The 14,572-nt window shown below is 50.8% G+C and overlaps 1 protein-coding gene across 12 annotated transcripts in view; it reads right to left on the bottom strand.

Moving 5' to 3' along the window:
* Rnf220 (ring finger protein 220) overlaps nucleotides 1-14,572 on the bottom strand; it is a 231,091-nt gene that overhangs the window by 1,625 nt on the left and 214,894 nt on the right. For 7 of the 12 annotated variants that reach the window (XM_031378358.1, XM_031378359.1, XM_031378363.1 and 4 more), the window contains 8 exons: nucleotides 12,927-12,970; nucleotides 12,378-12,510; nucleotides 4,950-5,046; nucleotides 4,686-4,772; nucleotides 4,524-4,579; nucleotides 4,311-4,389; nucleotides 234-342; nucleotides 26-100 (listed from right to left, as the gene is read on the bottom strand). In XM_031378358.1, the coding sequence (XP_031234218.1) occupies nucleotides 26-100; nucleotides 234-342; nucleotides 4,311-4,389; nucleotides 4,524-4,579; nucleotides 4,686-4,772; nucleotides 4,950-5,046; nucleotides 12,378-12,510; nucleotides 12,927-12,970 (680 nt within the window). Of the gene's footprint in view, nucleotides 1-25; nucleotides 101-233; nucleotides 343-4,310; nucleotides 4,390-4,523; nucleotides 4,580-4,685; nucleotides 4,773-4,949; nucleotides 5,047-12,377; nucleotides 12,511-12,848; nucleotides 12,971-14,572 lie in introns of all 12 variants that reach the window. The other 5 variants (XM_031378355.1, XM_031378356.1, XM_031378357.1 and 2 more) reach the window with 1 other exon arrangement.

The raw sequence follows: 14,572 nt of genomic DNA on the forward strand, positions 1-14,572 counted from the left end.
CCCACTCAGTTTCATGCCACCTCACCAGAGTCCGCAGCCAACACTCTTCACAGTGCACATGCCAACACTGGATCGACGTCAGAGGCATTGAGTATGAGTCCTAGGGAGGAGGTGGGCAGAGAGAGGGATGCTGAAGTAGGCTCACCTCTGAGGGCCCAAATATAGCTGAGACCCTTTCTGAGCCCACAGGGCACTGACCTGACCAAGAGCATGCTCGACTCCTTCCTACTTACCATGCAGATGAGGCATTTGTATCGGTCCCCCCGAGATAGCTGCCGTTCAAGCTCCCTGACCCGAGCCTTTAGAGCCTCAAATGTAGTTACAGCTGAATCTTCAGTGATTCTGTAAAGACAACACACAGGGTAGGAAGGTGGTACCACTCTAGACCTCTTCTCAACATTGCCACCTGCCAACCACTCTCCGGAGAGCTAGGCTCCGCCCCCATGTCACCTCATCAGCATCTAAACCAGGTACTTGGCAACAGCCAGCAACCTACTGGTCTTCAATCACCCTAAGTTCTCACAGTCTGCTGTCTCTTCCCAGGCTCTACAATCTCTACTCCTGCTCTTACCACATACTACCATGCTGTGGCCTTTATAGATTTCTTTGGATTTCTGTTTGTTTTTTTGTCTTTAAAAAAAGAAAAAAAAATGGCCGGGCGGTGGTGGTGCACGCCTATAATCTCAGCACTTGGGAAGCAGAGGCAGGCGGATTTCTGAGTTCAAGGACAGCCAAGGCTATACAGAGAAACCCTGTCTCGGGGGGAGGAGGGGAGGGTCTCACTGGCCAGGTGGTGGTAGCGCACATCTTTAATCCTAGCACTTGGGAGACAGGCTGGCAGATCGAGGCCAGCCTGGTTTACAGAGAAAGCTCCAAGACAACCAAGGCTGTTACACTGAGAAACCTTGTCTCGAAAACAAAACAAAAAGAACACGAAATCAAAACATGGTTTCCCCAGATATGGTGGCACATGTCTTTAATCCCAGCATGTGGAAGGCATAAGAAGACAGATCTCTGTGAATGTTAAGGTCATTGTGGTCTACAAAGGGAGTCCCAGGACAATCAAAGCTAGGTGGAGAGACCTTGTCCCAAAAGAAACCAAATAAAAACAAGTTCCAAACAGCCCAGGCTGGCCTCGACCCCTTGCCTAGCTTATAGGGGTAGTTCCAGGACAGCCAGGGCTATACAAAGGAACTCCACCTCAAAAAACATAAATTTAAATTTTATGCACATGGGTGTTGTGACTGTGGAGTCCAGAAGAGGGCGTCAGATCCCCTGGAACTGGAGTTAAACAGATATGTTGTGAGCTGCCATGTAGGTGCTGGGAACTGAACCCCAATCCTCTGACAAGAGTAGCCAATGTGCTCCACACACTTTTTGTTTTTTAGATGAACATACAAAGTATAAGATTTCATCACGGCATTTAAAAAAAGTACTTCCTGCCCTTCCTTCTGAGTGCTGGGATTATATCCAGGGCTTTTAACATAGGAAAGCATTTGTCCAACTGAGCTACACCCTACCCCTCATCCTTATGGTTTCTAGGGATCACTTTACTAACCTAAACTCAGCAGGAGTTCTCCAAAGACGGAGGCTCATTTGCCAAACATATTATCAGTGACTACTGGTGGCATAAAGCCCTACTTGGGACATGTGAGCACGAGAAAACATTTGCCAGTCCAACCTTCAGGGAAAGATGAGATGCAGACCCAGCAGCTCCAATGAACAAGGAATAGTTAGGATCATCCCAGGACCCTCCAACCCCCCCGCCCCCGAAAAGCAGAACAAACAATGGTACTGGGGATGTGTCTTACGAAATGACAACACTAAACAAACAGCTAAAATGTACTAAGTACTTATTAACTGCCAGGGGTTTTTATCAATTATCTTATTTATACTTCCTAAAACCACTGTGAGAAGATGCTCATGGTTTTATTTGTGAAGAGCTGAGGCCACCTGCCTAGGCTGTGGCAGACCAAGCCCATACTGCTTACAAGGAGAGGCATCTCCAGGCCCAGGAATGATAGAAACAAAGGCCACGCAGGCTGGTAGCAAGCAGGCACAGTGAGGCGGACTGCTCCAGCCAGCGGCAGGAACCTGTTATGAGCAAGTGGGGGTAGGGATGGACTATGACAGAATGAGAGAGGTTTCAAAGATACACTCCATCAAGACTGGACTGAGGTGGTATTCTGGAGCAAGAGGGGTACTCAGCTAGCAAGGGGACAATGTGTTCACAAAGCTACAGAACTTACAGGTAGTCTGACTGCTGGCACAACTGTGAAAAGGAAGTATACACAGGGAAGGCCATGGGAGAACATGTTTATTGTTTTGTCTCACTGCATACCCCAAGTTAGCCTCAAATTTAATCTGCAGCTTAGGTTAGCCTCAAACTCATCATCCTCTTTTCTCAGCCTCTAGAGTGTTGAGAGTACAGGAATGTACTACCATGCCCTGCTGGTAGTAGTAGTACAACAAATTTCAATCTCTTGTTTTTTTTTTTAGGACATCAGCAGCAATAAAGAATGTGTCTCCCTGGTGGCTGTACACAACAGGCCCATAACCTCATTCTCCAGGGACACGGAAAGGGTTTGTGCCAGCAGGTTCCCTGGAGCTCTTTGCTCAATCTCAAGATTCTGGGAAGCCTTCATCCTTCTCTCCCTCATTAGCACTCACACAGATGGCTTCTTTGGCACTTTGTTCAATGCTGTATGGACCATCCCTGTGTGGACTGGCAAATTTTCAACACGGATGAGGAGCCGTGCTTTCCCAGTTTTCTAAGGTCAGTCCCGAGACCTTCAGAGCCACACAGAGGGCTAGAATACAGTTCCAGAATGAACTGCTCAGTACACACACACCTCTAATCTGTCTGGTGCAATACCACGGTTGGCATGGCTGTGAGCTTTTTCTGAGCCCCTTTAGGGCATGGATGTTGTGGTCACACTCCGGGAGGAAGCCCTGGCATCCTTCTTCTCCCTTCCTGGGTATAAAATGGACTTAGGGCTAGAACCTGTATTTTGTGAACTAGGATGTCCTGGAGACTGAAGAGAATCAATCCTGGTGAATCTGATGGAGATCTCCGTATAGCAGCAATCAGTCCCCACCTTGTCCTAGTGTGCCCCACCCACTGGAGCCTGTGCTCACACAGGTGGGACAGAAAAGCTGACGTCCCCCAGCCTTGGGTGGGTAGCACCTTCATGGATGGCCACTGGCTCTGGCCCCTGCCTCCTCCTCGGGCGCCATCCTTGATTAATGATCTTGTCTTTCTGATTTATGAGCAGCCCCTCCAGACGAGGGTGGGCGCCTCTTACAGCCCCTCCCGCCCTGCTCAGCTGGAGTAGGAGAGAATTATTAAATAAACATCCATACGTCACCCCCCCTCCCTAAGCTGGTTGCACCGAATCCGTATGGCCCGCTCCGGCGCTGACACGGAGCAGCTGCGGTGATTCATGGGCAGCCGGGCCCTGCGCTGCGGCCCATACATCATGCCAGCAGCACTTGCGGCCCCGGCCGAGATAAACTGATCAAGCACAACGGGCTGGAATGAATTTATGACAACACAAAATGGAGGGAAACAAATGGGAGGTGACCCAGGCCACCGACCCAGCCCTGCACTGGCCTGCAAGCCACTCTTCTGGCAGGAGGCAAGATGGAACACTGGCCCTAGAATGAAGAGGCTACCCTTTAACCCCAGGCAACCTATCCTCCAGCTGGAGGGAGGGGCAGGTTCAGAGAGAAGCAATGGCCAATGGCAGCCACTCTAGGCGGCCCACACTGGACAACTGCACCTCCCAGGGCTAGCACTGGGCCCTTTTCAGGCTCTGGACAGGCAGCAGGATGGCCAGCTGATATCAAATCCTGAGGCGCTGTCCAGCAGCCCTAAGTAAATGGCTCTCCTTTTCCTCTGCTGGAGAACCCTGGCCAAAATCCCTACTGGAAGTGATGAGACCCACTGCTCCTACCTAAAACCCGCTGCAAGCGCCACCCGGGACAAGAAAAATGAAACCAATTTAGCTCCCGATTAAGAAACAGAAACTGGAGATGAATCAAATGCACTGGCTGGGCTGGGCAGCCATACATCACATTCCATGGGCGGGGGCAGCAACAGCGGGCAGGAAAGTACTGTTCCTCTCCACCAAGGCTCCCAGAGCCATGGCCCAGTGATCAATTCACAGAGTCATGCTTAGCACCAGCTGGGCTCCACAGCCGGCTGTGTGCCCAGGGCAGCAGGACCGAGCTGTGCTCAGAGGGCCAGAAGCCCTGGCAACAGGCCTTCCTGCTTGCAAAGGGCCCCTTTCCCAGCCAACCATACTTACTTCTCAATGTCGCTGTTCTTGCAGGTCTTCTGCATGGCCTCCTGCTTGCTGCTTTCACCATTGCTGGTGGATGGCATCTCTGTAGGGACAAAAGTTCAACTCATACTCTGGCTAGATGAACAGCACGGGTGAGTGCTGAGGACTGAAACAGTCACCAGCATCTGAAGATGTTCTCTCCCACCCCCAATCCTGCTAATCAGGGTCAGGACTTACCATCACTGGCCCATTTAGAGAACTCAGGTGTGATGCGGGTGCTCGGGGGGCCACCACTAGAGGAAAGGAAGGAGAAAGAACTAAGCGAGGCCTGCAGGACAGCTGAGCCCTGCCTCCAGGGATCCCTCCACACAAACTGCCCATGCCTTTGCCCACACTTGCTTTAGGACTGCGCCCCGGAGTGCCTCTCTCTCCTTGGCTTCACCAGGCTCTTCTCCTGTGCAAGGGATGACATCAGCCTCCGTGTATCTGGTATGGTGGTCAAGGACAATGGACCCAAGGTTGCAGTAGGACATAAGGGCTCTGAATGCTCAGGAGCACCCCTGCCCCCCAAAAGCTGTGACTGGTTCCAGGGGTATGATTGTGTTTTAGAGGCAGCAGCTACTTTGGTAACTGTTGGCTTGCCCTACTGGGCCCCAAGGATACTGTGGTTTCCCATACTCTAGAGTGTCATCTCCATCCACATCCAGGTCAGCATCACTGTCTGGGTTCTCTTTGCCACTGCACATAACGAAGCCGGAGCCTGTGGGAAGCAGAGTGTTAGGAAGGGCCAGAGGCCAAGAATTAGCCCAAGGGTGCTCTTTCTGCTACTCCCAGGTAGGAATAAGGTTCAAGATGAGACAGATAAATGTACAAGCAGCAATAACATTCAGGTTATTCCTGATTATTTCCATCCTCTTTCTTTGTATCCCTCCCTAACCTTTAAATAAACTGCATGCAGCTCCAGGTTGTCTCTGCTTATAAACTCGCACATTCACACACTATGCGTGGTCCTTAGAGGACACAGTGGCAGGCCTCCTATACATCTGTCTTCCAGTTCCAGGAAAAGCAGAAAGAGGGTAGTAAAACTCAGATCCAAAAGGTCACTCCCAACTAGGACCTGAGCGTCCTTCTATCTCACTGTCTAGCTTGAGATCCATCAGAAAGGAGAAAAGGCTGGCTAAGGCCAATCAGAGCCATAGAGTAGGACCCCCCCAGCCAACATCCTGATTTGGGCCACCAGGTCCTTTGCCAGCAAAAACACCAGGCAGCTGTTCAAATATTTGGTGTCTGAAGCGCCTGACATTAATTATTCATCTCCACCTTACACAGCCCAGATTCCTGGACAAGTGTAGTTAGAAAGGGATTAGAAAGGGACAGACAAGGGAGGATCGGCATGTACACCTGCCTCTCAGAGCAGTCTCAAAGACAACCAGGCTGGGCAGGGCAGGCTGAGGCCAGAGAGTCTGCTGATCCCCAGAGGGAATTTGGTGCAAAGGCAGACTCTTGGCTAATGTAAAGGACGAGCTACTAAGGGTTCACCAAGCCTGATTCATACGCCAAGTGGTCTCTGACTCCCAGAACATTTCCTCTTAGGCCAAAGAGCTGTCCCTGCATCTTTGTCCTTGTGGGTCTCAGGTGACATCTTACTAGCCAGACCAGTAGCTCTGCCAGGGACAAAGGAAAATGAAGAATCTTAGAAGCAGAATCTTTTGCACCAAAGAGGAAGCTTAGAGCTCTGCCCAGTCATCTCACGAATGTGTTCTTCCTGCCTCAGTCCACTCAACCATATAGCCCAAAAGCTTCTCACTGCTCCACATCCATATCCATCAATGGCTCCCACTGCATGCACCAGTCCAGGCTCCAACCTTCAGTGTGCAGACACTGAGACTGCCTGCCATGTCCTAGACACATCTGACAACTTCCCCCTCATGCTGTTCAGTACATCAGGATGTGCTTTCAGGCAGTATCTTTCCCCTGGCTCTTCCCCTTTATCCCTTCAGTCTATGGTCTAAGATTCATTCCATCCATCCACCCCTGAAGCTAGTCAGTGCCTGGACTCTAGCGTCCTGACAGTCCTCATTTGGCGCCTACCCAGAGGGACTGACACACTTGAGGCAGCAGGCAGGTCAGCAGCAGAGCCATTAAGCTGAGAAAACACCAAGTTACAGTTCTGTCTCCTATTCATAGCCAGGTGTCCTGACAAGCAATTCCCACCCTGAGGGTGAGTGGCACCTCTATAAACCCTCTGACAGTTTGGGAGACAAACTCCGCCATCAATCAGAATGTAGCTATCAGGTTCACTTACAGCCCGTACCCCATAAGCCCTGCCAAACCCCGCCAGCTTCCAGGCCCAAGTGCATGTAGCTCAGCAGCAGCCTCACACTCCCTGCCAGCCTTGCTGAGCCACGCTTGTGGGTGGGAAAAATTAAAGATTCTTTAGTACCACCTCTGAGCTCAAGTGCTTTCCTCTTGCTGAAGGAATGACCTTTCACCTCCTACATGCTTTCAACCTTTTGGAGGCCATCCTATCTGGCCTGGTATGAACAGTTTCAGGATCTGGTCCCCATCCTCCATGCTTAAGTGGTCCCTTCCTTGATGTCCACTCCAACTCTTAGATCATATTTATCATACCAATACTGTTCCTTACCACACTGCAAACTTAACGGGTCACAAGCCTGACTCCACTCAGCATCATCCACACCACACACCATAGCAGTACTGGCTGAATACTGACAAAATTGTCCCATGTCTTGTGAACCTGGCACCACAAGGAAGGCCAGGCCTCGTTGGTTAGTGCCCAGAGGAATTTATCAAGTCTTGCTCCAGTTTGGCAGCAACTTTCTGTTCTTCTCACTAAGGAGCAAAAAGGGCGGGTATGATGCATCTAAGAAAAGGCCTTTCTGCCTCTGGCCTGAGCAGTCTTCTACTCTGATGCTCATTCCATCCCCCAGCTGAGACAGATGTGGGGAACCACTCCCTATCCCCACAGGTGTTCCAAGCAGGCTGCCACCACCAATTTTACTCCAGTACTAGCCCCAATCGGCTTCAACCTCCTTCCCAGCACATTAAACTTTATTTTCTTAATGAAATGTCACTTGCTGACTTCTGGCAGAATCATAATAAAAAGAAACGGCCATAAAGCCGTTTTATGCCGAAAGCACCCGTGCCAACTTGCCCCCCTCCTCCATCTTGGAGAGGAAGGCTCTACTGTCATTTTATGTTCTCAGCTGCTGGAGTATCCCAAGCCAGTACTCAGAGGCAAGATGGCACAGACAGCTCCCTTCCAAGTCTCTGGCCCCTGTTCCATGTAGCTCTGGGAAGAGCAGGCAAGCTGCTGCTCCTGCTGCTGCTATGCAGAGAACAACTCAGTCCCTAGGACCTCTGAGATGATCCAGACCAGCTGCTGGTCACCAGGGAGGCCCCTCTGCGATGGTTCTGCTCCAGATGAAAAGGACAAAATGGCTGGCAAACTAAGTCTGATGGTCAACAGTGCCTGGCACAGTTCCCTTTCCTCAAGTGAATGCTTGGAGCCCAACTAAGTGCCAAAATGATAGGTAAGTCTAAATTTTATGAAAATGACCCTGCTCCTATAAACTCATTTCTTCCTAGGCCACCGAGGGGGGGGGGATCAGTGTTAATTTAATCAATTGATCAAATGATCGATTGAGAAACTGGAGATGCCCATTCACTGGGGGCAGAAACATCCTGGAACCTGAAACCACAAAAAAAAAAAAAAAAAAAAAAAAAAAAAAAAAAAGGAACCATTGATTTCCTCACCTGCTTCTCCCAACCAAACCAGAGCCTAGGGAGAAAGGAAAGTCTTGGGGCTTCTAGAGCCCAGTGCTTGCCTACAGGGAGGGCAGGGGCAGCAGCTTCCGGGGAGTTTTACACTGGAATTAGTTACAGATGCAGTTACGGTGTCTTGTGTAAACGCCATCGATTGGGGAGCTGACAGTCTGGGGAGCTACGATGCGGGACAATCAATCGGCCTGCAGTGTCACCTGCCACCTCGCTGAACAGTTGACAATGCAATTATCCAGTGTGGAGGCAGGGAGTTGGCGTGTGTCAAACGCACTTAGCCACTTTCCGGGCCTTCTCGATAACGCGTTTCACTGCCTCACATCAGGAGAGTCACAGAGACAGACGCCGCTTAAACCATTGATACTTGCTCTTTCTGCCGGCACTCCCTCTGTTCCAGCTTAACAATTGTGTTCCAAAAGGTGATTAAATCCTGTCCACTGCCACAGGGGACAGAAGCCTCGCTCCTAGCCACACTCCTCCCAACAGGCAGCCATCATAAATGGAAGGAGGTGGAGAGTCAGAAGGCCGTCACCTATACCTTCCACTCCAAACGTGTTTCCAGTGGTATACTGTTCCAACACGTGTCACCACAGGACTAGGGAGCACAGTGGCAATCAGAGACATTTTTGGACTAGGGCTCCCATCTTGGCCCATGCCCGTGGAATCACACCTTTCACATTCTTGTCCCATAATCTGTCGATTAAGTTTTATCAACAGTTATTTAAAAGAGCTGTGCTGAAGCTGCCCCTACCTGCTGTTCTCATCAGTCTATAAATCTCAGGGTGCTTAGAGCCAGCCTTAATCTAAGACAGAAACTCTAGGCAAGATCTGGAGTACGGCCTTCCATAACCACTGCCTTAGCACCCTCCATCTCCCTACTCCAACATGCTCCCCACCCCCGAGACACACACAGACTTTGTACCTCTGGCTGGTCTAGAACCCACTATGTAGACCAAGCTGGCCTTGAAATTACAGAGACCACTTGAGTCTGCGTCAGGAGCGCTGGGATTAAGAAACAGACTCCTGTCTCCAGGCTATGTCACCCTGTCTGAGAGGGGCTTGGTGCTGCATTCCTTCAAGGCTGCAGCCAGGGCTCAAAGACAAAGGTGCAGACAATCAATTTCCACTTCCTGAGCATCATCCTGGGAAGTGAACCATCTTCCACTCCTGGCCCACAACATCACAGCCACCTTATTTAAAGCCAGTCTTTTCCAAGTGAATTCTTATTGGCAACCAATACAAAGGAGGACTTACAACCCAGCACCCCACACCTCTTTCTAAGATAGAGGAGGTAGGGACTGAGAGGGAAAGTGACCCCTTACTCATTGGTCACATGGTTCCTTGACACGGTCACATGGTCACATTTACCCCAAGGCTGCCTTCCTGTGGCCCGTTTCTCTAGCCTGAAGACCTCTCTTCTGCCTAGGTTTGGCAGAGTATCCCAAAAAACATCTTTTACCCTAATTGTTGGTATCTTTAGATGAAGCCCTGGGCCCTGGGTACTACCCATATGCAAATACCACTAGCAGTGCAAAGACCTCAGATTTCAAGAGAGCAGTTGGCACCTGAGGTGCACAGCCCCAATAGTGTTCAGAGACTTGAGGTGTCAGACAAGCTGTTCTCTAGGGAACTTTCCTCACTGCCTCAGTTGTAGTTCTGTTTCTTAATGTCTGTACCGGGATGCAGAGGCAGATGAACCTGAGTCTGAGGCCAGTTTGGTCTACACAGTGAGCTCCAGGACAGCTGGGTGACACAGTGAGATCTCGTCTCTAAATAAGTAACAATCTATTTGTAGACGGACCTCCCTCAATGTTCTCTTGCTCTCTTTTGTCCTGAGACATTGAACCTCCTTGTCATTGACCCCAAGCTCTCAAGCTCACAGCCTGTTCTTCTAAGCCAAGTGTCTTCACCAAGACTCTTGCTTGACCACTGCCCCCCACAGTAGATTACACTCAAGGCAGCTGATCTGACCCATGTAGGAAGCTTTGTTGAGGATGACGAAGGGACCCTAGTCTGGGAGGAGGGACAGGGGAATGAAGGGACACGGACTTATCACAGTTCTTCAATTCTTTCATATCTAACAAGGACAGCAATCTCTGTTCTGTCAGCACGCACAGTACAGCTTAAATGGGCCTCACTACTCTCCTGCTCATCCTGCCTCTGCCTCCCTCTCTCTGAAGTCGGCTGGGCAGCTTCTTCAGCTGGCGTTATCACTCCCTCTAACCGGTCTTGGCAGGCAATCTAATTCCTCCTGAAAAGGTCACCGCCATTTTAACTGCCTTTCAATCACATTAAGCAGGAGCTGCCCAGCTTGCGGCCCAGCCCGCCCGGCGGGCGATCAATGCACTGCACTGACACCAGCAGCCTGGCAGGGCCACACCCAACCCCCCAAGAGTTGGGCCTATTGGTCCTGGCCAGGGAGGGTAGGCTGACAGATGGCCAGCTTTTGCAGATGGGCTTCAGGGGCAGAGGCAGTCAGGATCAGCCAGGGCCTCTCTTTGATAGCCCCCTCCCACTGAGGAGGCTCCACTCTCTGCCTCATGGCCCCTGCTGATCTCGCTGTAAAACAGCCTTTCAAGTCAGCCTGTCTTTTGACTGCACTAAGCTGTTTAAGAGGCGGCAGCAGCTTCTATCAGGAAAGCTGGAGCAATTCTCTGCAGATAAAGGCCCCTCCGGCCCCATTCCCTCTTCAAGTCTCATTCTCGCTCTCCAAATCGCTCAAAGAAAAGCCCTCTTTGAACTCTCCTCAGGAATTCTTGAAAGGAACAACCTCACAGTGTAAACACACCCAAAGAAACGATACCTACCCAGGCCTACGAGCCTCTCACACTCATCTGCTGGTGCATCCCCATGCAGAAAGACTTTGCTTAAGCAGTAGGCCCTGTGCAGCCTGACCCATTGAGACACTCCAGGAGTCCAAGAGCCATAGGGTCCTATTCCGTGCTAAGAAACTTAAGCAGCTGCAGTTGGTGTGCATAGTTACAGTTGACAGCAGAGCGAACCTAGAACAGCCTTCCAGAATTGACTCAGCAGGACTGCCTTCTACACATGGTCACACACCCTAGCACCCATGTGCTTAACTCCTGGGCTCATGAGCACCATCGTTCATTCTTGCAAGGCTTGAGACCCTCTAGAGCCCCAGGACAGAAATGCTCTGTGCAATGACAACTAAGGCTGTCCCCCTGGGGGTGTGGGGAACAGTTTGGTTTAACCCTCCTGATTTACACTCTGACTTGTCTTCAGACTGGTGGGCAACACGAAAGAAGCTCAGAGGCACAGTGACCATCAGCACTGGATAGTACTGCAGAGACTTGCTCTCAGCATGAGCCCAGGTGTTGTGGCTCTAAGGAGGCAGAGGCCCTCCTTCAAGCCTGCTGTGAGATTCCCCAGAGACCACACACACACACACACACACACACACACACACACACAGTGGCCATCTCAAGGGTGTTGCCCAGAAAAACAGGAGGCAGATGGGATGCAGCCTGGCTCTCTTAATGACCACAAACTGCAGTGCCAGCTGTGTTTTTACATAGAAGAGGATAGAGCTAGAAGCCAAGAAGCAGCTCCCTCTTTCTCTTGCTCATGGCAACAGAGCTTGACAGGAGGACACTGACCCTGGGTACCTAACCAATTCTTCTGTCTCATCTAGGGGGCCAACCCTTATCTCAGGGCCCTGCAGACTCTTCTGCAGTGACTGGGGAGAGCCCAGGGGAACAGGGAGCAGCTGAGCCCTGGCCCCTCTTCCTTCAGGGCAGAGGGTACCATGGGAGAGGAGATGGGATCAGAGCTAAAATTAGATTCACCAATGAAGCTCATGGGAGGTCAAATTTTGCCATAACTCACTCTCTCCTCTGTAACTGATTTCCCTGACATAGAGCTGGGGAGGAGGAGGAAAATCCAATGTGTTTGCCTAGAAGCCCTGAGGGCCCCTAGTGCTAGAGGTGTACAGCAGGTTGCTGGATTCTCATTTATCAGCCTTAAGAGGGATGGAGTGATAAATGCATAACCGTCCCTTTAATATTTTATGCAGGTGCTAACGCGGCTTGGCTGTCACCTTCAATGCATCACCCGAGGCTGAGAGCCCCCCTCGTCATTGCTAGCTTGCAGCCTCACAATTCCATTTCCCCACCCAAATACATCCACTTTAATATGCACATCACAGGCAGGCAGTACGGTCACAAAGGAGCCCCACAAGCAAGAGCTCCCACATGGTGGAAATGATGACCAGCTACCACAAGTGACCTGGTCAGCCGAGTGCCACCGCCCAAGTTGTCAGCTGCTTTATACCTCGGAAGCCACCTTCCAGGAGTGTGGTGGCCCGTATCCGCTTCTGCCCACACCACTCATACTCCTCAAAGCGGTTGCTGTTCTCATGCTCGATGTCCACGGCATCATCCTCAGCCATGCAGGAGCCTTCCCTCTGTGAAGAGCAGAGCAGGATCATGCAGAGCCCAGGCCATCCACCCCTACCTTCTCCCACAGCCTGCAAGGAAGGCGAAGCCCTAGTCCTGCTTCAGGATACCAAAGAGCTCTCTTGAAAGACACTCAATATGGCAATCAAAGACCTAGGCCTCTTCCCCATAATTTTCCATGAGAGCCCAAACAGGAGATGAGTGGAAATGAAAGCAGAAGAGAGCAAAGAGCAGAGAAGCTGCTGAGACCACAGGGAGACCCCAGGAGCCCAGAGATCAGGAGCAGTCAACAGCAAGTGCCAGGGAAGGGGAGAGGAAGGGAGGTGGGCGGCCACAGCCCCTCTACCTTAGAAAGGCAATGCTCCACATGCCTACTCATCTCCTGCTCCGATCCTGCCAGGGGGCGGTTGCACAGGGGACATACCTGCCCTTCATCTTGCTTCCTCCGTTTCATTTTCCCAATCCGAGCTGCATGGAGAAACAGAAAATAAAGCACAAAAATAAGCTGATGGTCACTGTAGCGCCATACTTCAGTAGCACAGGAGAGCTGACACATCCTGCCCTGCTGCCAGCCATTAGCCTTTTGTTCAGTGCCTGCTGTCCTCAGGGGCTAGGGCTTGCTCCTTGGTGACCAGGAAGTGTCTACTCAAGAGCAGCCCACCCTTCCTAGCTGCAGTGCTCAGTGAGCCCAGTAGGCAGAGATACTCCCTGTAGTCATATATGTCCCCAGAAGACCACTTACTCGGGCTTTGGAGATACAGCCCTAAAGAACATCTTCCTGGTTAGAACCCCAGGCTACTCTAATGCTTGAATTGGTCTAACTTACTCACCCTCTAGAAGCTTCCTTTGTTCTAGGGTCAAATGCCCCAAAGTATGGGATCTAGCATATCTCTTAAGATCATGACAAGAGCAGTATTTCTGATGTCTCTGCTGATCCCATTTTACAAGAAAAGAGACTGAGGCCCAGTTGTAAAAGTACAGAGTCTGGGCAGGCAGGTCAGAGGACCCAGGGTACCTGGAGAGGGCAGGCCTTATAGTGCTTACTCAAACCTGTGCCATCACCTCTAATCAGTACAGAGGGCTGGCAGGCCCCAGAGGCAGAGGCCTGCCTGCCGTGCTGTCCCAAAGGGGGCTCAGTTCCAAAGTGCACACTGCAAGCCCATAGCACTGCTAATTAATGCTGAGAGATGCAATCATTTCTAATTAGCTCACTAATCCTTCTCTGCAGCCCTCCTGTCACTGAAGCAGGAAGGGGTCAAAGCAAGAGATTCTTTCCCTTTTGCCACTCCCAGAATGCAACAGCAGTCTGGCCACTTTGAGGTCAGACTGATGGTGGAAAGGTTAGGGAGCTTGTCTAGGAGGGGAAGGTTTACTGCTGAGGAGCCAGGAAGAACTTTCTTAGGTATGTTGACCTTGAGGGGTCAGGGGAGGGAAACACAGGTGAGTGGTGAGTCTGTATGCTAAAGATTGGAGGGCCTCCTGTGTGGTGGTCTAAGAGCCAGTACCTCACAGAGAGGCTCATTACATCTACATCTTGAAGCAAAGGTTGTCTTCCCATATCTTAACAGATGAAGAGACCTTATCAAGGAACATGCCACTCGTATCAAAGGCAAGACAAGAAACCAGGCCTGACTCGACAGCCTAGGACGTGCCCTTGTACCAAGAGCCTTCCCACTCAGCCTTCCTGGTGAGACTGATTCCATGAGTCTGCTCCAGCTAGGGCCCCAGCTTTTTGCCTGTTGAGGATCTGAGATGGGGAGTTTCTCTAAGAGCAGAACAGCAGCCCTAGAAAGAGCCAACCCAAAGGGAAACTTACCAGACCCCAAGAACTGCACATGAACTTTTAGAACCTCGGTCTGAAGTCTAACTCATCTCTCCAATTCCCTGTGTTTCCACTATAGAGATGTGACAATATTCTGGGCCCTTTGTTCATAGAGATGCAGATCTCTGCTTTGAATTTCAGGCTTAGGCAGGCTTGACTAACTGCAGAACTTGGGACAAAAAGCACTCCAGACATCACAGGCATTGGGAGAAGGCTCCAAGAAGTTTTGGGAAATGCAGTGTGGAATA

This window comes from Mastomys coucha, unplaced genomic scaffold, assembly GCF_008632895.1.
Source record: "Mastomys coucha isolate ucsf_1 unplaced genomic scaffold, UCSF_Mcou_1 pScaffold18, whole genome shotgun sequence".
Classification (NCBI taxonomy): Eukaryota; Metazoa; Chordata; class Mammalia; order Rodentia; family Muridae; genus Mastomys; species Mastomys coucha.